The sequence below is a fragment of the Erinaceus europaeus genome, chromosome 6 (genome assembly GCF_950295315.1).
Source record: "Erinaceus europaeus chromosome 6, mEriEur2.1, whole genome shotgun sequence".
NCBI classification, from domain to species: domain Eukaryota; kingdom Metazoa; phylum Chordata; class Mammalia; order Eulipotyphla; family Erinaceidae; genus Erinaceus; species Erinaceus europaeus.
The window spans coordinates 40,035,812-40,061,255 of NC_080167.1; the positions used below are offsets into that span (position 1 = coordinate 40,035,812).

At 38.4% G+C, this 25,444-nt stretch overlaps 1 protein-coding gene across 3 annotated transcripts in view; it reads left to right on the forward strand.

Moving 5' to 3' along the window:
• Positions 1-25,444, forward strand: part of SDCCAG8 (SHH signaling and ciliogenesis regulator SDCCAG8) — a 278,824-nt gene that overhangs the window by 29,199 nt on the left and 224,181 nt on the right. For all 3 annotated transcript variants that reach the window (XM_060192058.1, XM_016193181.2, XM_060192059.1), the window contains 3 exons: positions 6,712-6,852; positions 15,993-16,057; positions 18,441-18,629. In XM_060192058.1, the coding sequence (XP_060048041.1) occupies positions 6,712-6,852; positions 15,993-16,057; positions 18,441-18,629 (395 nt within the window). The remainder of the gene's footprint in view (positions 1-6,711; positions 6,853-15,992; positions 16,058-18,440; positions 18,630-25,444) is intronic.

The following is a 25,444-nucleotide window of genomic DNA, read 5'->3' on the forward strand; positions in this document are numbered from 1 at the left end:
TTGTCACACATCCAGTTATGAGCACATGTTACCACTTGCAAGGACATGGGTTCAAACTCCTGGTCCCCACCTGTAATGATGATGTTTCACAAGAGATGAAGCAGTACTTTATGTGCCCCTCTTTCTCATTCCCTATTTGCCCCTCTCAATTTCTCTTTATCTTGTCAAAAGTAAATGAAAGAAAAAGAACAAAAGACTGGACCCCAGTAGCTGTGGATTTGTTGTGAAGCCACCAAGCCCCAGCTATAACCTTGGTGGCAATACATTGTTGTTGTTGTTGTTTTTTAATAAAGAAAATTAAAAGTCAGTATGGTGGCTAAATTCCCCCAATGTAATGATGTTGTGATGCCTGCTTTCTATTCAGCTTCCTCTCTGAGCATACAATTTATGTTTATTCCATATGAATAGAGGAGACCTGAAAGCAGGAAGTGTGTTGCATAGAAAGAATTGAGTCCGGGAGTCGGGCTGTAGTGCAGCGGGCTAAGCGCAGGTGGTGCAAAGCACAAAGACCGGCGTAAGGATCCCAGTTCGAGCCCCAGACTCCCCACCTGCAGGGGAGTCGCTTCACAGGCGGTGAAACAGGTCTGCAGGTGTCTTTCTCTCCTCCTCTCTGTCTTCCCCTCCCTCTCTCCATTTCTCGCTGTCCTATCCAACAACGACAACAACAATAATAACTACAACAATAAAAAAACAAGGGCAACAAAAGGGAATAAATAAATAAAATAAATATAAAAAAATAAAAAATCTAAAAAAAAAAGCAAGAATTGAGTCCACAGATTTTTCTGTCCTGTAGTTTAGATCTCTACTCTTTCTCTAAGTTTTTTTTTTTTCTTTTTTAAATCTTAGTTTCAGTAAGTGTATTTATAATGTAGTGTGGCAAAAAGAACACTGAGCTGAAAGTTGAAGAATTAAAATAATAGTGTTCTAGGAGTTGGGCGGTAGCGCAGCTGGGTAAGCGCACGTGGTGCAAAGTGCAAGGACCGGCAAGGATCCTGGTTCAAGCCCCCGGCTCCCCACCTGTAGGGGAGTCACTTCACAGGTCTTCACAGGTGAAGCAGGTCTGCAGGTGTCTATCTTTCTCTCCCCCTCTCTGTCTTCCCCTCCTCTCTTCATTTCTCTCTGTCCTATCTAACAATGACAACATCAATAACAATAATAACTACAACAATGAAAAAAAATAAGGACAACAAAAGAGAAAATAAATAAATAAAATATTAAAAAAGAATAATAGTCTTCCTGATTGGTTCTAATATTACTTTAGTAATTTGTGTATTGCTTTCAAATATGGCTTAACCTCGAGAGTTCTTTGTTTATTGGCAGTTAAATTTTTTTTAAAGGCTTGAACATATTAGCAGATGCTAATCTCTAATGTGAGTAATAATCACGTGGGGTCCTTGTTGATAGCACAGATTCTTGAATCACTCTTCAGCAGTTGAGTTCAGCTAATACCATTGACTCCTTAAGATGAAAATAATGAATTTTGAGAACTGGGGTGGTAACTTGGCAGTGGAATGTATGCCTTTTATGTGCCAAACCCTGAGTCTAATCCCTGGAATCTCATAAAACAATAAACATAAAAAAATTGTGAATAGTGGAACAATTGCTTTCTGACTTTTGCTTTCTGACTTTCCTTCACACATACTAAAAATATGAATTTTGACTCAGTTATTGACTCAAAATATGTACATATTCTTATATTCTTATATATCTATATATTTGTGCATGTTACCTAAGTGATTCTAATATAAGTGGGCTACATTTTGAGAATAGTAGATTAGATGACCTCCATAATTCTATGACACAAAATTCTGGTGGTGATTTTAAAATAATGTTTAAACTTAATTTGATCTTATGACTTGTCAGAAATACTATTGCTTTAAAATTGCTTTTTTTCTTCTTCTTTTTTTTTTTTTTGCTATAGAATGTAGTTGAGCACAGTTTGTTCTGCTTTTAGAGACAAATTAAACTTCCCATAAGGACATTTTAATACATGTCTACTGCAGCTTGACTTTTCAACAGGTTTTGGTGATTTTAACTTCATTGTTATTGGCAAATCAGTTCTGTTAAGGAAAAGAATACATCTTAGATTTTTTACTTAGTCTTGCCTAGCTTTTGTTTTTAAAGTTTTTATTAAACCTGACCTTATTCTTCATTATTAACTTCTGCATTTCAAATGCTAGACATCTCTATACAGAAGTAGCTGATTGTGTAGCTCGGAATAACAAAGTAGGCTAATTAACATTTTAGTTTGTCTTTCTATAATTGTATTTCAGTTTTTTATTAGCTTCCCTCCTTTTTTTATATGATTTTTTTCTTAATATTTGTTATACATTTAAGATTAAGAGTTTTAAAATGCCATGCAATTACTTATTTTAGAATATACTTGAAGACAATGTAGTCATGTCAAAAACACTTGAAGTAAGTCTTTTTGAGGAATATATTCTTTTTGCTTTTATTCTAAATTTGTAGTTACTTAGCAGATAGTAATTCAATTATTCATAGTCTTTAATATTTATGCAGTGGCAAAGAAGTAGAAGGGGAAGTGAGAAAGGAAATTCAACAGACAAGTGAATCAGAGGCCAAGAGAAGTGAGTAATGCAAAAGGGGAAGGAAGTGGTAGTAAAAACACATATGCCTTGCCATATGAAGAAAGGAAATTTGCTAAAGAAAACTGAGGCTGTAATTATAGAAAGGTTAAAATTGTAGATTTCCACCCCCCAAACTTTGATATGCATTTTTCATGTTTGTATCCTGTGTTATTTTGTTGCTTTAGAATCATTATCCCCACAATTAATTGTATAAATTACTCAGGCATTCTAGTGACCTATGTATGATGTTATATTTACAGTTTGAGTAGAAAAGGAACTTTTTAGAACATTGTAAATATGAACATATTAAGCAATACTGTCTTCCATTTTTTTTATATTCTTTTAATGACTGCTATCTTGCCATAGTTATTAACAAATTTGAATATAGATTTAAATTTTTTTTTCTTGCCTTCTTTCAAAAAGAATAGTTGAGGGGCTAGATGGTGGCGCACCTGATTGAGCTCAGGTTACAATGTGCAAGGACCTGGGTTCAAACCCTTGGTCCCCACCTTCAGGGGGAAAACTTCACCAGTGGTGAAGCAGGGCTGCAAGGTATCTCTCTGTCTCTGTCCTTCTCTATCACCCTCTCCCCTCTCAATTTCTGGCTATTTCTATCCAATAAGTAAAATAAAGATAATTAAAATAAATAATAGTTGAAAGAGTTATAACGTAATAATTAGTAGCTATTGATAACTACATAATGAGGTATGTTGGGTACTTAATTTATAGTTTATTATTTCTGTTTAACAACCACACAAGGCAGGTATTGCTATATCTACTTTCAGATAAGTAAATTAAAGTACACAGATGGAATTAATCAAAGTCGCAATATCAAAAGCTAGAAATGGAAAAGCCAGGACTCAGACATGAGACTCTGTCTCCTCCAATCCATCCAATTAGCTTCAAGTTATTCTGTCGTCCTGCATAAACTGGGGATATCTTATAAATGTTAAACCAAATCATCTTTGTTTGCTCTAGAATAAAATATTCCTCCTAGCAGAAAAGAGAAAAGCCTATTCTTGTTCCTGAGTTTTACCTTTGGATTTGGATGGTAATATAATGTGCCTTTTAGCTTTTTAAGTATTTTATAGCCTAGCAATTGAAGAATGAAGAATACTGTTTTAAAAACTGAAACTGTTAAAATATATCTATTTTCATCAGCTTTCCTTCTTTTATAATTTCTCTTCTTCTAGAGTTTTCCTCAAGAGATCAAAAATTTTAAAATATGTAAATTTGGTATTGATTAGAAATTGTGGCATGTGGGCCAGGAGGTAGCACACAGGGTTAAATTGCACATGGAGCAAAGCTCAAGGACAAAGCAAGGATCCTTGTTGAGCTCCTGGCACCTCACCTGCAGGGGGGTCGATTCGCAAGGGGTGAAGCAGGTCTGCAGGTGTCTATCTTTCTATCCCCATCTCTCTTTCCTTCCTCTCTCCATTTCTCTCTGTCCTATACAACAACAACATCAATAACTACAACAATAAAACAAGGGCAACAAAAGGGAATAAATAAATTTTAAAAAATTATATTGGAAAAAGAGTTGCAGTCACCCATTGAGGGGGAATCAGAGAGTGAGGGGTAGCTCACCCGGGCATACTCAGGCTTTACCTCATACAAGGACCTGGGTTGGACACTGACATATCACTTAGGAACACGATAGGCAGCTTTGTGGGGACACACTACAGATGTAATAGACTGTTGTGTCATTTTCACTCTGTTTTTTTTCTCTCTTTATCTGAAATAAAAAGAATATAAAAGACATTCCAGATGCAGTGCAATTATAGCATGAGGCCCCTCTCCCCTACTACAAAAATAATCGTGGGAGCCTGGTGGTAGCACATCAGGTTACCAAGTTACCAGTTCAAGGAAGAGTCAGGATTTGGAGCCCCTGGGTCCCCACCGGCAAGAGGGTTGAATCAACAGCAGTGAATCAGGTCTGCCAGTGTCTATCTTTTTCTCCCCCTCCTCCCTTGATTTCTCTCTGTCCTATCCAACAACAACAATAATAAGAGCAAAAAGGGCAACAAAAATGGGGGGAAATGGCCTCCGGGAGTAGTGTATTCATAGTGCCAGCATCTAGCCCCAGCGATAACACTGGAGGCATAAAAAAGAAGAAGAAGAATAGTAAAAACAAAATAAACCAAAGGTGTAACTGACCATCAGGAATGTAGATACAACTTTATTTTTAAGAACTAGCTGCCATTTAATTTTTGAAAAGCTATCTGAGGGGCCAGGCGATGGTGCACCTGGTTAAGCACACACATTACAGTGAGTAAGGTCCCAGGTTCAAGCCCCTGGTCCCCACTTGCAAGGGGAAAGCTTCAGGAGCAGTGAAGCAGGGCTACAGGTGTCTCTCTGTCTCTCTTCCTCTCTATCTCCTCCTTCCTTTCAATTTCTCTCTGTCTCTATTCAATAATAAATAAAATAAAATAAAAATATTTCAAAAAGCTATCTGAAAGAATGAGAGTGTCAGATCAATACTTCTTTCAAAGGAATTGCAGTATCTTACATCATAACTAAGTATTTGTGATCAAAATTCTTTCTCCAGTTTCTCCACAATGTTATTTGTATCATTTCCTCTCACTGCTCCCCAAGCTTACTTTGAATGTAGTCAGATCTTTGAAGACTTTTTTTTCTACCTACAAATTAAAGTTCAAGCTTATTAGTGTGCTATACTTTCCAGATCCTTTTATAACTTTCTGTCTTCATCTCTGACATTCATTTTCTTGTGCATCAAAGTTAATACTGGTATATAAGAATATATATATTACAGGGGTATTGTTTCATACCTTTTCAATATATCTGTTACCTTACCACTCCCACCACCAAAGTAGTAATATTTCCTTACTTTCCTTTTCTTTTTTTAAATGGTTTTTACTTATTTTTATTATTGGATACTGACAGAGAGAAATTGAGGGGAGGGAGATAGACACCTGCTGCTCTGCTCCACCACTAATGAAGCTGCTCCACCACTAATGAAGCTTTCCCCCTTTAAGTGGTAACCAGGGTCTTGAACCTGGGTCCTTGTGCACTATAATGTAAGAGCTTAACCAAGTGTGCCACCACCTGGCCTTCCAAAGTGGTAATATCTCTTTCCACAGTCTACTGAACCTCTTCCACCTTTCTATCCCTCTCCTCCCCCAACCTCTGTTAATACTGAATAGTCAAGTCTTCTGTAGACACTGTGCTGTTTTATACCTTTGTGTCTTTTTTTCCAGTTCCTTCTTTAAAAAATTTATTAATGATTTAAAATTGATTTACAAAATTATAAGATAACAGGGTTGTAATTCCACACCTTTCCCGCCACCAGAGTTCTGTGTCCCCATTCCCTCCATTGGAAACTGCAGTAGTTCTCTCAAGATCACAGATATGGGCTGACTGCTATTTCTATAACTATCTTTCTATTTACATATATATATATATATATATTCATTGTTTATTAGTGATAAGATAAGGGAACCCAGTACAGAACGGTGTACAAGAATGTACATTGACAGTGAGATCAGTCTGCAGACACACATCAAAGAAGGATGAAAAATTGTACCCCTGTGACAACAGCTGTCCTGGAAATCATTACTTTACCAGTAAAACAACTTTTTAAAAAGAAAAGGGCAATAAATAATCAATATTCTATATGTATAGCAGCCATTCCTTTATCAAAATTGATCTTTATTGATAAAATACTGACTTTTGAAATTGTTATCATCTCAGGTACAGCCTCCTATCTCCCCAAAACATGTGCCAGTATGCAAATTTATTTTTAAATTTATTTAAAGTAATTTTTTATTTGCTATTAATAGTTTGTTGCAAGATTATAAGATTACAATGTATAGTTCTACACCACACCCACCACCAGAGTTCTGTATCCCTACCCTCTAACCTCCCAAGATAACCACCATTGTTCACACAAGTCTTACAAACAATTTGCTTGCTTCTCTTTTGTTTGGATTTTTTTTTCTTTTTTGGTAAATTCCTGTAATTCTGATCTTCAGATTCCACATATTAGTGAAACCATCTGGTAGTTGTCTTTCATCTCTTTACTTATTTCGCTAAGCATCATCACCTCCAGCAGGTTGATTTAAAGTTAAATACTTATAAAAATTATTGGCACATTTTATTTTAGGGAAAGATACAGAGTTCTTGGACTGCAGCAGGTGAAGATCACTGGGTAGATGAAGTTTCCAAGAGACCATTTATGCATGGCAATGCTGATATGATCAAAGTTGCATCTGCTAGTGAGACTGAAAAATGGAAACTAGAACTGGTGAGTATTTGCTTGTTTTTCTCTTATGCATCTACTTTTTCCATGCTTTTCATTATGGTAAACATACGTAATATAAAACCTAGCATTTTAGCCATTTTAAATTTTGCTGTTTAGCCATTTATAAATGTATGGTTTATTTACAATAAAAGCATTCACATTGTTCAACAAACATCAGCACTATCCATTTCTACAAAATTTGTATCATCCTCCAAATAATCAATGTACCCATTAGGCAATAATTTCCAATTTTCTTCTGTCCCAGCCCTTTCTGTTTCTATGAGTTTGTCTAGCATAGCTGGAATCAAATAATTTTTCTCCTTTAGTATTTGACATAATTCAGTTAGCATAATGCTTTCAATATCCATCCAGTGCCATAATTTCATTCCTTTTACATTACCCAAATTGTATTGGTTTACAGTACTATAAAATTCAGCAGTACAACTTCATGCTTCTATAGGTGTATGAAACTCACTGTGAAGTCTGGCAAATAGCTCACTTGGATGCTTTGCCAGGTGCTGCTTTGCCATATGTACAACCCAGATTCAAGTCCAGCTCCACCTCACTAAAGAGAGATTTATTCTGTGGCCTCTTTTCACTCTCCTTTGTTGCCTCTCTCTCTGTCTCTGTCATTGTCTCTGTATGAAAAAGTCATTCTGGAGCAGTGAAGCCCCAGTGAGGACCAACCAAAAACCAAACAAACAAAAACCTAACTGCCCACCACCAAAATTCCAATGGTGATCTCTCTCCACTTTTGTTCTATTGACCTATTTTCAGAGAGTCTAAGAGTTATTTTTGTTGTGTTTTTGCCTATTCGTTTGCTTTGATTATTTACACTCTACCTATATGAAACCATTTAGTAATAATCTTCACTTCCAAATTTATTTTACTTGACATATGCACCTCAAGTTTCATCCATGTTGTTATAAAAGGCACAATTTCATCTTATTTGGGGAAGGGGGGGTAATACTTCTTTTTACCACAACTTATTTATCCATTCATCCATTCATGAGCATTTAGACTTATTCCACATTTGGGCTATTGTAAATAATGCTGCTATAAGGGTGCAAATATTCTTTAAGATTAGTGTTTTTATGTCCTTTGAATGAATACCTAGTGATGGTGTTGCTGAATCATATTATTTCCACTTATAATTTTTGATCACTTTATTGCAGAAATGTTGATTTGTAAGGTTGTTGTCACAGGGATATAGTTAGTTCCATGTCTCTCCAAGGGAGATATTAGTATACTTCACCCTCCACCAAATGTCATCCTTCTCTACCATAGGGCAGTACATCCCCAAACCTTCCCTAATACCTTCCTGACCACCACTTTCTGAGTCCACAGATCTGCTGAGGTAGATCACAGTCCATTATAGTTTAACCCTGTGTTTTCCCCTGCTTTGTTTCTTAGGTGAGTGAGATCATTCGGTATTTGTCCTCCTTTTGACTTTTTTCACTTAACATGATTCCCTCCATTTCCATCCAGGTTGTAGCAAAGGAGAAATGTCATCATTACTTATAGCTGAATAGTATTCCAAGGTACACATAACATAGCTTCTTTCACTACTTATCTGTTGTTGGACATTTGGATTTTTTCCGAAATTTCACTGTTATACATAACTATGCCATGAACATGGTTGTTCATAGATCTCTTTGAATAAGTATCTTTGTGTTCCTTGAATGAACTCCTAGGAGAGGAATTGTTGGATCATGTGGTTTGTCCATTTTATAAATGTTCTAAAGAATATCCAGACTGTTTTCCATGAGGGTTGGACCACTTTACACTCTCACAATGCAGAGGGGTTCTTTCACCACATCCTCACCAGCATTTGTTATTTCTGTTTTTGTGATGTATTATGTATTATGGGGTGAGGTGGTATCTTATTGTGGTTTTCAGTTGCATATCTCCTTCCCTGATAATGTGCTTTCACTTTTCCACATTTGAATTAGTTTCTCACTTATATCTTCTCACAGTGTTGCACTTGTAATTGCTATAACATTATTTTCATCTTGTTATAATCAAAGGTTGGTGCCTGCAGTTCTGTAAAATTGCCCAGCTTGGAGTTGGTGTATTACACCAAAGTAAAAGACTCTGGGGTGGGTGGGGATAGTTCAGGTCCTGGAACAGGATGGCAGATGACCCAGTGAGGGTTGTATTGTTATATGGAAAAATGAGAAATGTTATACATGTACCAACTATTGTATTTACTGTCGACTGTAAAACATTAATCCTCCAGTAAAGAAAAAAAATTTTTTTTTAAGTTGCCCAGCTTGGATTTGCAGAAAGGATCACTGGTCCTGAAGTCCCTGGTCCACAGGGCTGCTCTGTGTTCCAGTTTAGGAACTTTATACTCTTTATACCCTGAGCTACCTTGACACCAGCTCCAGATGCTCAAGGCTCTGACAGGAAGGTGCCCAGTGCCATCCACCTGTGTCAGAATGGTGCCCTGACTTCACTTTATATTCCCAGTTGGAGGTGATATTTGGGGATGGATGGTGGAAAGGGGGTGGCCTGGCACTATAGTAGACTACCAGGAAGTCAGAGTAGAGAGAGGAGGCATGGGGGGGGGGGGAGATAGCGTAATGGTTATGCAATAGACTCTCATGCCTAAAGCTCCTAAGTCCCAGGTTCAATCCCCCACACCACATAAGCCTGAGTGGTGCTGTGGTTTTTCTCTCTGTCTCTCTGTCTCTCTCTCTCTCTGAATCTCTCTCAAAAATAAAAAATAATTTTAAAAAATTTAAAAAAAAAGAGGAGGCAGTGGCTGAGATGATGACAGCTGCAGTCTGGACTGCTCCTGGGCACAAGTTTCCTTCCAGCAGCTTTTTCCATTTATTCAAATATGTTTACTGAGCTTTTAGGGGTTCCTAGTATAGCCTGATCACCTCCCCCCCTTTTTTCCTGCTGCTTCTTTATTTTCCAGACAAGTGGGTCAAATTATGAGACCAAGGGAGCAATGTGATACCCATTTTCCAGCTTTGTTGGTCAGGAACAGAGAAGGGAACAGTGTATTATGGATTGTGATTATTCCTAAGGCCATTTATCTCATCAACTCAGGAAATCCCTGTATTATGTTTTTGTTTTGATTTTTTTTTCCAACGATACTAAGATGTAAAAAAAAAGGGGGGGAGGCCAGGGAAATATCTCAAGCAATAGGACAGAATTGAATGTCTGAGACCCCAGTCTCTTGTTTAGCAAAGAAAATAAATACTTTTTAAAAATAAAATGTTCCGGGAGTCAGGCGGCAGCCCAGTGGGTTAAGCGCAGATGGCACAAAGCCCAAGGACTGGCATAATGATCCCAGTTCCAGCCCCTGGCTCCCCACCTGCAGGGGAGTCGCTTCACAAGCGATAAAGTAGGTCTTCAGGTGTCTATCTTTCTCTCCCCCTCTCTGTCTTCCCCTCCTCTCTCCATTTCTCTCTGTCCTATCCAACAACAATGACATAAATAACAACAACAATAATAACTACAACAATAAAACAACAAGAGCAAAAAAAAGGGAATAAATAAATAAATTAATATTTTTTTAAAAACCGCATATGGCACGAAGCATAAGGACTGGCCTAAGGATCCCAGTTTGAGCCCCCAACACCCCACCTAAAGGGGGCTCGCTTCACAGGTGAAGCAGGTCTACAGGTGTCTTTCTCTCCCCTTCTCTGTCTCCCTCTCCTCTCTCCATTTCTCTCTGTCCCACCCAACAACATTGACAACAGTAACACAATAATAATAACCACAACAACAATTAAAAAATACAAGGGCAACAAAAGGGAAAAAAAAAGCCTCAAGGAGCAGTGGATTCATGATGCAGGCATCGAGCCCCAGCAATAACCCTGGAGGCAAAAATAAAGTAAAATAAAATAAAATAAAATTTTCCATATCTTTCCCATATTTTAAAAAAGAAGTTCACGCTTGTATTCACCTTAGTTTTGCTCCTATACCTTTGGTCCCTTTTGAGTGGTTATTCTCCAGAGAATATGTGCGTTACTCTTGTTCCCAGCTTAAAACAAATATAAAATATATTCTCCTGACTCTACATTCATTTCCTTTGAACTGTTACTTCTCTGCATATCTGAACCTTTACAAAGAATTGTATTATAGTCATCATGTCTTTATTGTTTTTAAATATTTATTTACTTATTCCCTTTTGTTGCCCTTGTTGATTTTTGTTGTTGTTTTAGTTATTGTTGTTATTGATGTCGTTGTTGTTGGAAAGGATAGAGAGAAATGGAGAGAGGAGGGGAAGAGAGAGGGTGAGAGAAAGACAGACACCTGCAGACCTGTTTCACCGCCTGTAAAGTGACTCCCCTGCAGGTGGGGAGCTGGGGGCTGGAATTGGGATTACTTTTCCTTATGCTGGTCCTTGCGCTTTGCGCCAGCCAGGTACGCTTAACCCGCTGAGCTACCACCTGACTGCCAGTCATCATGTCTTTATGCTTCACCTTTTGTTCTCTCTTCAACGTACTTGATTTTCTTTTAAGATTTTATTTATTTATTAATGAGAAAGATAGGAGGAGAGAGAGAAATAGCCAGATATCACTCTGGTACATGTGCTACCGGGGATTGAACTCAGGGCCTCATGGTTAAGAGTCTAGTTCCTTAGCCTCTGCGCCACCTCCCGGACCACCGTACTTGAATTTCTATAGTCCTACATTCACATAAGCGTATCCTTTTTAGGGTCATTTATGTCATCTTCTTGAACCCTTGCAGCAGCAGTTTAAGTATGTACACAAGTTGATCATGCCATCTTCCTTGTTCAGATTTTCCAGAGAGAAAGGGAAGGAAGGAAACAGGCGAGAGATGCCAAAATTCTGCTCCACCATATGGCCTTTCCTTGGTAAAGTCCGTAGTGCTTCCATGGGTTGTCACCCAGGGACTCATACACAAGAAGGCATAGACTTTTCTCTCTTAACCACCTCCCAGCACCCTGTTTTAAAAAGTGAAATAAAGGCCAAGGTATTTTCATACCATTAGTGACATTTTATATGTCTTTGTCCCTCTTGCTATAGTGCAGTGTTAGGAATGGAACTCAGGACATTACACATGCAAGACTGCCCTCTACCCCTGAGCCTCTTCCCTGCTTTCACTTTTCTAAGGACCTAATCCGCATGCACTCAAAACTTACACAAAACATTTACAAATTAATGACTTATCTCAAAACGAATGTAAAGTATGTAACACTGCCACGGCTGGGCACCCCTCATCTTGCCCACACCCCGTCACCGCCTTCTCATTTCCTCAAACCTAACTCTTCTTTTCTTTTTTTCCTTTTTTTTTCCCCTCTAGGGGCTCAGTGCCTGCACTACAGATCCACTGCTCCTGGAGGCCATCCCCCACCCCCTTTTTGTTATTATTGTGATTATTGTTGTTGGGCAGGACAGAGAGAAATGGAGAGAGGAGGGGAAGACAGAGGGGGAGAGAAAGATAGACACCTGCAGACCTGCTTCACCACTTGTGAAGTGACCCCCTGCAGGTAGGGAGCTGGGGGCTCGAACCAGAATTCTTACACTGGTCCTTTCACTTCCCACCATGCTACACTACCACTGCCCAGCCTCCCCCCATTATCTTGAATTTTATGAAAATTGCGTAGGTATGATCCCTAGACGCTGTGGTTGATGTGTAGCTTTAAAAAAGTTGTATAGGTAATATCTGTCTTTCTTTTTTTAATTAATTAATTAATTAATTAATTAATTAAATTTTCCTTTTGTTGTCCTTGTTTTTTATTGTTGTTGTAGTTATTGATGTCATAGTTGTTGGATAGGACAGAGAGAAATGGAGAGAGGAGGGGAAGACAGAGAAGGGAAGAGAAAGATAGACACCTGCAGACCTGCTTCACTGCATGTGAAGCAACCCCCCTTGTGGGGAGCCAGGGGCTCGAACCGGGATCCTTAGCTGGTCCATGTGCTTCACGCCACGTGCACTTAACCCACTGTGCTACTGCCTGACTCCTTGTGTCTTTCTTTAAAGTCTAGCATATTGTGCACAATTCTATTTGGTATATTCACATATACTGTTACATGTGGCAAACATGTGTTCATTCTCATTGATGGAACTTCTGGATGCGCAGATCACTATCCATTTCTACTGTTGGTATAGTTGTATGGTTTGTGGGTTGCGTCTTTTGTGAATATTGCTGCTTTGAACAATTCTTTTGTATGTCTGTCATTTTGTATTGCCCACATTTGAACAGGCAGATGGAGTAAAATTACTGGCTCTTAGTGTATGGGTATTTTCATCTTAAGTGGGTAGGGGAAAACTTTTCCCAGGTGGCTTGCACTAGTTTACACTTCTGTCAGCAGCATATGAGCTATGCCACTGCTTTTTATTCTTCACATGGTGTTAGTGTCTATCATGCCTTCTGGTGGGATTATAGTGTTATTGCACTGTGATTTCCAGTGCAAGTATCTGATGGAATATTCTCTCTCTCTTTTTTTCCAAGGTTATCTCTGGGGCTCTGTGCCTGCACTAAGAATCCACCGCTCCTGCGGCCATTTTTTCTTTCTTTCTTTCTTTTTTTCTTGGATAGGTTAGAGAGAAATTGAGGGGAGAGGGGAAGATGAGGGAGAGAGAAAGACACTTGCAGACCTACTTCACCGCTTGGGAAGTGACACCCCTGTAGATGGGGAGCAGGGGGCTCTATTCATTATTCTTGCTTGGGTCCTTGTGCTTTGTACTATGTGCGCTTAAGCAGAGTGCTACCAGCTCCTTCACTTCTATATCTATAGCCAATCTGATGTCCTGTTTTGACACATGTTGTTATGCTGTTCTCTCTTTTTTTAAAAATATTTATTTAATTTATTTATTCCCTTTTGTTGCCCTTGTTGTTTTTTTATTGTTGTAGTTATTATTGTTGTTGTCGTTGTTGGATAGGACAGAGAGAAATGGAGAGAGGAAGGGAAGACAGAGAGGAGGAGAGAAAGATAGACACCTGCAGACCTGCTTCACTGCCTGTGAAGCAACTCCCCTGCAGGTGGGGAGCCGGGGTTCGAACCGGGATCCTTATGCTGGTCCTTGTGCTTTGCGCCACCTGCGCTTAACCCGCTGTGCTACAGCCCGACTCCCTTATGCTGTTCTCTTACCTGTATTGCTAGTCTCTTATTTTTCCATACTTAACTATACTACCCATTATTTCTAATTACATTGCATTGTTTTGGAGATTATATATATGTTATAAATTTGTTCTTCCATTTTTGCCTAAGTCTTGCCATATAATTCTCTTGACAGGTTTCTCCTTCCTTTCATATGACACAAAACCTACTTTGTAATAATATTGTGTGAATGGTCTCATGTCATTCATTGAATATTGTACTAAAAGTGAGAAATTATAAAGTACTTGTTATATTATGTAGCATGCATGAGAACTTGAATTAACTCTGTGGTAGTACACTGAAAATCTAGAATATGGGGCCCGGGCTGTAGCGTACCAAATTAAATGCACATGGTGGGAAGCGCAAGGACCAGTGCAAGAATCCCTGTTCTAGCCCCCTGGCTCCTCACCAGCAGGGAGGGAGATTGCTTTACAAGCAGTGAAGAAGGTCTGCAGGTGTCTTTCCTTTCCCCACCATTTCCCCTTCCTCAGTTTCTCTCTGTCCTATCCAACAACAATAACAATGACGATAACAACAACAAAATGGAAAAATGGCTGCCAGGAGCAGTGGATTCAAAGTGCAGACACCGAGCCCCAGCAATAACCCTGGAGGCAAAAAAAGTACGGTTTCTGTATGCATATTGCTTTCACACCATTATAAAGTTAAAACAAATCTAAAAATATAACTCAGGGCCTCTATGTGAAATGGTCACCACAGTATATCTAGTCAATGTCTGAACTCATAGGTAATTTTAATTTTTTTTTTATAATGAAGACTTCTATGACCTTCTTTTTTTTTAAAGCAATTTTCAGATATATTTTTGAATTTTTTTTCTTTATTATCTTTATTTATTAGATGGCAACAGCCAGAAATAGAGGGGGGAGGGGATGATAGGGAGAGGAGCATCTTTATTTTCCCATGACCCTAATAAGCCAAGCTCCATAAACTCTTCTATTAACAGACATTCTAGTCTAGCAATACTGATATACTTTCTCCTTCTTGGTCATAGATATAATAACATGGTGTCTCCATCCTTTGTGCCATTAGCTGGAAGAAACTGGAAATTTACCTTCATATCTTAACGCTTGCTTCATGAAACCTACTTGACTTTTTGGCTAAATTGCAGGTTTCTTCCCCTTTGATTTCATTTCCCCTTCCAGTATACCTTACTAGGATATTTATAAACAATTATCTTTCTACCCCATGCTAAAATATAAACTTCTTGAGGTTAGAGGCATCTTCATTTTAAATGTGCAGTAAATATTCGCAGAATGAGGAATTATTACATAATAGCATAAGCTTGTAAGTATCATTTTGGTCTATTATCCTCTGATTTACAACTTTTCTTTCTTTCTTTTTTTAAAGATTTTATTTATTAATTAATGAGAAAGATAGGAGGAGAGAGATAGAAGGAACCAAATATCACTCTAGTACATGTGCTGCCGGGGACTGAACTCAGGACCTCCTGCTTGGGAGTTCATATGTCATTCATCTCACACATGTTTAATGCTTATTAAATATGTAAGAGTCACAGTGGGGAAATATAGTAAAGTTTTTTCCTTGTCCTCATGAGCCTTATAATTGTTTTTCCTCCCAGAGTCACTTTTTTAAAACAGAGACAGAGAGATAGAATAGAGAAGAAGACCGTATCACCAAAGCTTCCTTCAGTGCTTAAACCTGGATCATCTACATAACAAAAGTATAACACTGTCTAGGTGAGCTATTTCACTTGCCCCACAGTTTTAAAAATAACAACTGTTAGATGCAATGTTGAAAACAACTGTCCTAGTAATTGTCATTTTATAATTCAGTGGTTCTTTATAAATATTCATTCAACAACAATAGAAAATTTGGCATGGCCTAAGGAAGATATTTCTTGGGGATGCATTATTTTCCCATTTGTGTAAGAGAAAGAAAATAATTTGGTTTTTATTAATGATTAACAGTATTAACTAATTGATTTAATTTGCATAATTAAGAAAATATTAATTAGGCTGACTTATAATAACACCGGATACAAAGAAAAAGTATATATATCTTTTTTCATTTCTAAAGGAGAGGCTAAAAGTGACTTATGAGGAAAAGAATGAAATCCTGGAATCTCAACTGAATCTTCTGAGGTAGGTAGTATCTATTTTACAGTTATAGCAAAAACGCAATGATATTAGAAATGTATTTGATTTCCTTTCTGTTATTCTTTCTCAACTTCTGTTTATGAGAAAAATAAAAGCAGGATTTGACTAAATTTGAAGTAGGGCACCAAAGTAAAAACCCTGGGTTTGAGAGTGAGGGTGGATGTTCAGCTTCACGAGGCAGGAGAGGAGGGAAGGGATGGGACATAGTCTTTTGGTGGTGGTAATGGTGTTTATGTACATTCCTATTAATTTGTAGTCATATAAATTAAATAAATTTTTAAAATAAAAAATGTATTTGAGGGAGTTGGGCAGTAGCACAGTGGGTTAAGCACATGTGGCACTAAGTGCAAGAACCAGTACAAGTATCCTGGTTCCAATCCTCCGGCTACCCACCTTCAGGGGAGTCAAGCGGTGAAGCAGGTCTGCAGGTGTCTATTGTTCTCTACCCTCTCTGTCTTCCCCTCCTCTCTCGATTTCTCTCTGTTATGTCCAAGAACAACAACAGCAACAAAACAATAAAAATAATAACAACAGTAAAGGCAACAAAAAAATGGGGAATATGGCCTCCAGGATCAGTGGATATCTGGTACAGGAACTGAGCCCCAGCGATAACCCTGGAGGCAAAAAGATCTGTGTACACATATGTTCTTAGCAGCACAATTTGTAGTAGCCAAAACCTGGCTATTTACGCTTTGTGGCAGGTGAGTCGCTTCACAGGCAGTGAAGCAGGTCTGCAGGTGTCTATCTTTCTCTTCCTTTGTCTTCCCCTCCTCTCTCCATTTCTCTCTGTCCTATCCAACAATGACGACATCAATAATAACTACAACAATAAAATACAAGGGCAACAAAAGGGAATAAATAAAATAAATATTAAAAAATGAAAAGTTTTTAAAAAATTCAGCGTGGGTGGTCCGGGAGGTGGTGCAGTGGCTAAGGGATTAGACTCTCAAGCATGAGGTCCTGAGTTCAATACCTGGCAGCACATGAGTGATGTCTGGTTCTTTCTCTCCCCTATCATTTTTCATGAATAAATAAATAAAATATTAAAAAAATAATTCAGCTTGGTAGAAAAAAACCTTATTGAATGGTTATCCCATCAGTTAAAAATAGATAAAAATGAATACATACAGTTTCTCAGCCCTTTCTTTAGCAACATGTATATTACTTGTGAAGTCTTATGATAGGCAAGTTCTATATATATATCATTTTTTTCCTAGCCCGTTCAGATTTACAATAGTTCTTTGTAGGGCTTTGTGGTTAGATAATAGTGAATATTTTTCCTCCTAAAAAAAAAAAAAGGTCAATGATAAATTGTGGAGAAAAAAGAATCCATGTTCTTTATATGACATTTGAAGGTATTCTTTACAAATTTTAATTAACACTTGCAGTAGAGTACTTCCTTCAATCTATGTTGCTTGTTTAATGTCATCTACACCTTAATTAAGAGAAAGGTCTTAGAATTTGTAGCTGGAGTTTTGTTATTGTTTCATGGGTTATGTTCTTTAGAGAGATGGGCCCCATGGTGATGATGAGCTGGGTGGTGGCTCACCTGGTGTTGAGTACACATGTTACCATGTACAAGGACCAAGGTTCAAGCCCCTGGTAAAGCAGGACTGCAGGTGTCTCTCACTATTTCTCTTCCTCTCTATCTCTTCCTATCTTCTTGATTTCTGACTGTCTCTATCAAATAAATAAAGATAATTTTAAAAAATTAAAAAAGAGGTGTATCCTGCGAAAAAGAGAACCTAAAGGACTAAAATATCTGCTGAGACAAAGATATAGCTCACTGGTGGACATGCACCTTACCATGCATGGCCAAGACTCAAACTTCAGAACCATACTGAGAATGATTTGGTACTGTGGGAAGTGCTGGGGCTAACATGCTTCTGTAATTTTCCATATATCGCTCTAATTCAAAATTGTTCTGAAGCTGTGACTTAAAGGAGGAGGGAGAGAGAGAGAGAGAGGAGAGACAGTCAAGTAGAGGCAGATTAGTCTGTCTTAGAACCTTGAGAGAAGGACCACTGTTGTGCTGCTTTGAACCATGTGCTTGGCCTCCACCACTCTCAAGAAGCTTCGGTACTCTGGTCTCTTTTATTCTTTCTGCCTCTCTGTCTTTATCTTGTAGGTAAGAAAATCTTGAAAGAACGTGGATTTATTTAATATAATCAAGTCTCAAAGTTGAATTAGCATAATCATACACACAATTTAGGTTTGTGGTCAAATTTAATAAAGCATTGTATATAAAGCACTTACTGAGGGCAGCACACCTGTACCTGAAAGTAGTAACAGTTGCCTTCATGATATTGAATACATTTGAAAGTAGTGTACTTGGGCTGTTCTGAAACTTTTCCTTTCTTGTTTTCAGGAAAGACTTAGCTGAATATCAGAAAAAGTGTGAAGATCTTAAAGAACAGCTAAAGCATAAGGAGTCTCTTCTTGCTGCTAATATTTCTAACCGTGTTGGTGGTCTTTGCTTGAAATGTGCTCAGCATGAAGCTGTTCTTTCCCAAACTCATAATAATGTTCACATGCAGACCATTGAAAGACTGACAAAGTAAGTATGCTTAAAAGGTCCTTCACTCTAGCCTCCTCGAAGATAAAATTGGTGAACTCTGTTAACTGTGGGTAAACATTTCACTTTGGAGAAATAATTTTAATTTTTTGGAATCTTACCTTGAAGTGAAAAAAAACTGAATTAGATCATCTTGCAATTCTGATAATTTCTATGACTCTATAATTGCAAGTTCTACACTGTTTGTTTTGCATGGTTTAAATCTTTGGGGGTCATTAATGGCTTACAGTATAGTCTTTAACACATAGGTACAACCTCTCATCTCCCCTTGATAGGTACCCCGTGCTCCTCCAACCTAGGGGAGGACCCCTACAACAGGACCCCAATGTCCCTTCATCTCATTCTTTCCCCAGAATCTTTTGTACCATATATATATGTATTTAGAACTTGAAATACTCAATGTATTCTTCCTCTGACATATTGAATTAATAGCAATTTATAAAACTACAAGTTCATAAGAATACAGTTCCACATTGTTCCCACCACCCCAACCCCTATACAGTGAATCTGAAAGCCTCCCATCCCCCAGTGTCTTTTACTTGAGTGTAGTAAACCAAACCCAGTCCAAGTACTACATTGTGTTTTCCCTTTCTGTTCTTAGCACCATTCTAAACTGAGTTTGAAAGTGATTTTCTTGATGTTACCATGTCTTGGATTTTCCTGCTGTAGTTTAGAGTGAATAATTCCCATATCTTCATCATAGGCTTGATGGGAAGAATACTATGATTGTTCTGGAATAGTGACCTGCTCTATCCCATTAATTTATTTGAGGATTGGCTAAGGACAAGTTAGCTATAAATCAACTTCATGTATAGAATTTTCATCTAGGCTGTAATACTACAGAACTCGGTGAACATCTTTTTGTTTTGTTCTCATCACTCCAGAAGATGCCTTTTCCTATGAAAATTGTATTCGGTGGAAGTTGAGAATGATTACTTAATATACTGTCTTGTGATGGTGTATGATGTTCATTCTTTTATGCCCCCTACATCTCTTTCTGCACTCCTTTACATAGCTCTAGCATGACTTCCTCTTAGAATAATCTCTCACCACCCTTGCTTCATTTTGTCCTCAACTGTTTCCTTCTGTGATTTTAGAATATACTATGTGTACAGGGAAGCAGCATGTCAGTTTTGTTTATTTCTGTCTCCGTTGTTCCTAGAAGAAAGCCTGACCTATGGTAGACACTCAGTAAATGTTTACTGTTCAGATGAGACATTTGGCATTTACTGCTCAACAATCAGAGAAATTCGTGGGGAGTATGGAAGAACAGTGATCATTTTTGAAGTCAGAGCAGTTTTGATATTTGGGAAAATGCCTTTATTCTCTTGAGTCTGGAGCCTTTTGTTGTTTGGAGAATAATACTTCTTGGGATTTTTTTTTTTAAATCTTTATTTTATTTATTCCCTTTTGTTGCCCTTGTTGTTTTATTGTTGTAGTTATTATTGTTGTCGTTGTTGGATAGGACAGAGAGAAATGGAGAGAGGAGGGGAAGACCGCCTGTGAAGCAACGCCCCTGCAGGTGGGGAGCCGGGGTTCGAACCGGGATTCTTATGCCGGTCCTTGTGCTTTGCGCCACCTGCGCTTAACCCGCTGCGCTACAGCCCGACTCCCGGGTTGTTGTTTTTTTTTTTTTTTTTTTTTTCTCCTCCTCCAGGGTTATTGCTGGGCTCGGTGCCTGCACCATGAATCCACCGCTCCTGGAGGCCTTTTTTTTTTTTTTTCCCCCTTTTGTTGCCCTTGTTGTAGCTTCATTGTGGTTATTATTATTGCCCTTGTTGATGCAATTCGTTGTTGGATAGGACAGAGAGAAATGGAGAGAGGAGGGGAAGACAGAGAAGGGGAGAGAAAGATAGACACCTGCAGACCTGCTTCACCTGCAGGTGGGGAGCCGGGGGCTCGAACCGGGATCCTTACGCCGGTTCCTGCGCTTTGCGCCACATGCGCTTAACCCACTGCGCCACCGCCCGACCCCCTACTTCTTGGGATTTTATTGAAGTAATTTAGCCTTGTGGCCAGAGCACTAGCATTTAGATCAAATAGTATGGCATAGTATGGATTAGTATGCTGATTCTACTACTTACTGCGTAACCTCATGAACATTCTTAACCTCTCATGCCTCAAGTTCCCCATTTTAAAAATGGAGCTAAAAGTACCTAATTAATAATGTTATTCTGAGGGTTGTTAAAAGAGTATCCTTATATCAATAGTACTTTAAATAGTCTCTGCCTTAGTTTTAAAACCTATAATTAAAAAACCCCTCTGTGCCTCCCATATTCCCAAAGCAATCAAAATGTCTGATAGCCATGATGCCCACATATATCTAAACTATTGGTTTCATTAAAAAAAACTTGAATATTTCCAGAATGGTCTGACCAGTAATTTTTTGTGATTTGAGCTAGTGGTCCCATTTTTTGTTATTGTTGCTAAAAACATTTAACTCTTACATGCCTTTTTAAAATTATCCATATATATTCAACATAACCCTGATAATTAAGTCTATGTTAAATGTATTTTCATATCAACATATGTGTGTTAAAAGTACATTATATGTCAATAAATATTCCACACAATTTAAAAAGCATACCTTCTTTTGATTTTCATAAAGTAATTGTGAAACATTATACCTATTTTGTACCTAAGAAAACTGAAGCTTAGAGAAGTATTTGTATTTATATTTATAAAAAGGGTTAGATCCACATCTCTCAAAAACAAATTCAAGATTCTCTAAAGATTCAGATGTAATTCAGACTATAAAGTATTAGAAGAATATAAACAATTTTTCATGGGTTTATTAGTATCCTGAGCTTGAAATAAAATGTTCAATAATAACAGGTAAATTTTACAAATAATCTAATTGAAGCAAATGAAAGAATAAACAGTCCAGTTGCAAAGTAGAGAAAAAATATGAATTGGTTGGCCAGTAGGCTAGCTCACCTAGGAAGACACTACTTTGTCATGTTCATAGCACAGTTTTCAGCCAGCCCTCTCTGCAATGGGGAACTCTCTGGTGCTGTGGTTTCTTTCTTCCTCTGTCTATCTGGAGATGTCAGCCTGAAAAGTTGGCAATGAGACCCCAGTTCTTCTAGCGTTTGCCTTTCTTCCGTAGCCAGTCAACAGCGTCAGGTTGAGCCTGATGTAAAGTTTCGAGACCTCCTTTGAATCTGGAGAGGTGGCAGTCATTGACTATGTGGGTCATAGTCTGTCTGTAGCCGCAGGGGCAGTTTGGGTCGTCTCTGGCTCCCCAGCGGTAGAACATAGCGGCGCACTGGCCATGGCCTGTTCGATAGCGATTGAGGAGGGCCCAATCATAACGTGCTAGGCCAAAGCCGGGTTGACGCTTGCAGGGGTCTGTGATGAGGTGTTTGTTCTTTACTTCAGCTGACTGCCAACTCTGTTTCCAAGAGTCTGGAACAGAGAAGTTCAGTGTAGGCATAGGGGACCAGATTGGATGACGAGACGTCAAGCATTGGACAGGGTGGGCGAAGATATCCGCGTATATTGGCAGGTCCGGTCGAGCGTAGACGTGGGAAATGAACTTAGATGATGCCGCATCCCGACGAATATCTGGCGGGGCGATGTTGCTAAGAACTGGCAGCCATGAAACCGGGGTGGAATGGATGGTTCCAGAAATTATCCTCATGGAGGAATATACTTTTGAATCGACCAAGTGGACATGGGGGCTACAGAACCATACTGGGGCACAGTATTCTGCAGTGGAATAGCATAATGCCAGAGATGACGATCGTAGTGTGGAAGCGCTCGCGCCCCATGAGGAGCTGGCCAGTCTTGCAATGATGTTATTCCTCGCGCCCACCTTTGCTGCAGTTTTTATGAGATGTTCTTGGAATGACAGGGTGCAATCGAGAGTAACGCCAAGATAGACTGGCTGGGCTTCATGCTGGATTCTTGTATCGTCAAGCTGCACATTAAGCTCACGCGAGGCCAAGGCATGGTGTAGATGGAAAACAGATCATACCGTTTTTGCAGTGCTAGGGATTAGTCACCATTTTTTACAGTAATCAGATATCAGAGACATGTCTTTCATGAGTGTTTCCTCGAGGATGTTGAACTTGGATGCCTGAGTTGCACAGCAGATGTCATCGGCATAGATGAACTTCCTTGAAGAAGTTTCTGGGAGGTCATTGATGTAAATATTAAATAGCGTAGGAGCCAGAACAGAGCCCTGGGGGAGGCCACTTGAGGCAAGTCTCCATCTGCTAGACTTGTCACCCAGATGCACCCGGAATCTTCTGTTTTGGAGAAGAAACGATATAGTGTTGGCCACCCATGGAGGCAGACATCTTGAGATCTTGACTAGGAGACCAGGGTGCCAGACCGTGTCATAGACTGCTGTGAGATCAACAAAGACAGCACCCGTCTTTAAATTCTTCTGGAATCCATTTTCAATGTAAGTTGAGAGGGCCAGGACTTGTTTGCAGGTAGATCTTCCTGGGCGGAAACCAGCTTGGGAAGGTGATAGGAATTTCTCTGTAAGAGGAGAAATACGTGACAGAAGCAGCCTCTCAAGGAGTTTGTAACACACGGAGAGGAGAGAAATTGGTCTATAGCTGGCGGCCCCAGTAATAACAGAGAGAGAAAGGGGGGTGTGTTAGGATTAGTGAGCAATACAAGAGGAATATGTCAATGTATGAGAAGATACTCCTGTTATTATTCAAAGTAATAGGATTTAAAAAAATAACTGGGGCCCAGTGGTGGCACATCCACTTGAGTGTAAATGTTACAGTGTGCGAGGACCAGGGTTTAAGCCCCTAGTCCCCACCTGCAAGGAGGAAGCTTCATGAGTAGTGAAGTACTGTTACCAGTCTCTCTCTCTTTTTCTCCTTCCCCCTCAATTTCTTACTGTCCTATCAAATAAACAATGAAATTTTATGCACATTTTAGAAGTGAAGTAAATCTGTACCACTAATTTGGGACCAAGCTGTGAAATGCTTATTGACAATAAAAAGCAAGATGTGAAAACTATTTCTGGTATGAAATCACTTGTATTTTTTTTTAGAAACCCATGCACAATCATACTTTATATTTACTTGAGGCTCATACATATGCAAAGAAGAAGATTTTGAAAGAGGTTACCTCTGAATAGGTAGAAGGGGACTTTGAAATGGAAAATAGGTGTCAAATAAGACTCTAATCATATCAGTGATTAATTTTATAAGAAGCATGTAATAAAAATGACTTACAAAGAAAAAAGGAAAAAACACTAACAAATAAAAAATAGATACCCTCCCATTTTTTATTATCCTTGTGCATCAAGAGAATATTTTAAAAGGAAATTATAATGTAATCTTGTAGTCCTTTAGTAAGTAGATTCTTGCTCAGTTATACATTCCTTTGTCTTCATCTTAAATTTCAACTCTTAGCCTTTTGAAACAAAAGTCAAGCTTCTCAGTTCAATTTTCTGTTTTGTCAGTGCATTGTTGGCTCATGTTCTACTTTTCTAACAATATAACAGATTTCTCCTTTGATTGTCTATGAAATCTTTGTCTATGTGAATCCATTGGCCTAAGAAGGTATTTGTTTTCTTTCCATTCCACTAATGAAGAATGAAAAGTTCTGACTTTGAGAAGTGGCCAATATATTTTTTTAAAATTTTTATTTCTTACTTTATATATAACTAAAAGCCTGTCCCCCTCTATTTTTATGCATAATTAGAAGCCTGATCCCTCAGTGAACTGTATCATACTATTTCCTGCATGACTTTAGCATAGAATTTTAAAAAAGTTATTTTCCAAAGGTGATAATATATTGTCTTGGTCTCTCTTATAAATGCAGTATTGTGACATCAGCTATAAGTCCTTTGTTGATCTTTAACATGTCATGTGTTTAATGTATATCATGAGAATAACTTGGATGTTTTGAAAGGAGAGGATCAGGCACCACTTGAAAGACCAGACCACCCATATGTTTATAATGTTTTGTTAGGACCTCAAGGACTTTTTAGAAAGTATACTTAACAACTGATGGTGTTGGATATGTTTTTGAAAGTTGATTTGAACTCCTCATAGTGTTTCTGAACTCCAGCCTTTCACAAAGGCCTTTATGTTATGAGGTGGGTAAGAGCAACAACTGTCTCTCTTCCTTCTTAACAAGCAAAATGCCTTCTAATATTAGTTAAGATGAATTTCTGTCTTTAGCCAATAGTGCTTTGGAGAAATTTCATTGTGCTTTTCAAAAAGGAAAGTTATATTTGTGCAAATGGGACTTTAGTTCAGTTTGAGATTTTGAGGTCTATTATTGGGAATGTTCCGTACCCTTGACTTTGAAAGACAATGACAGGAATGTCCCGTATGTGAGGAACAAGGAATATTATAGTCAGTCTTCTAGATGTTCTTCTTAGATACAGAGATAATAATAATTGTCAGTGATGCTTATTAATTATTGCAACTGGTAAATATTGTGGATTTTAAAAATTTTTTTATTTCTAGTTAGGGACACAGAGAAAGAGAGAGAGAGTGAAAGAGACCGTAGCACTGAAGCTCCCATCACAATGCAGTTTGGGCTGGGTTTGAACTTGGGTCATATACAGTAAAAGTCATTCTTAAGCACTCCATATTTCAAGACAAAACTCATATCTATATCAGACACACTCTTTAACATTTGACCAAGATACTCAGGCACTTGCTCAGCATTTTTTAGTCTGTTAGTCACTCTAAGTTCTTTAGATACTCCATTCCTTTTGGTCCCAGAACTGACATCCCTAGTCCTTATTTTATTTCTTCCTCAGCTGTTCTTGCACCTGGATCTATCACTCTTACTGGGCTAATGCTATACTA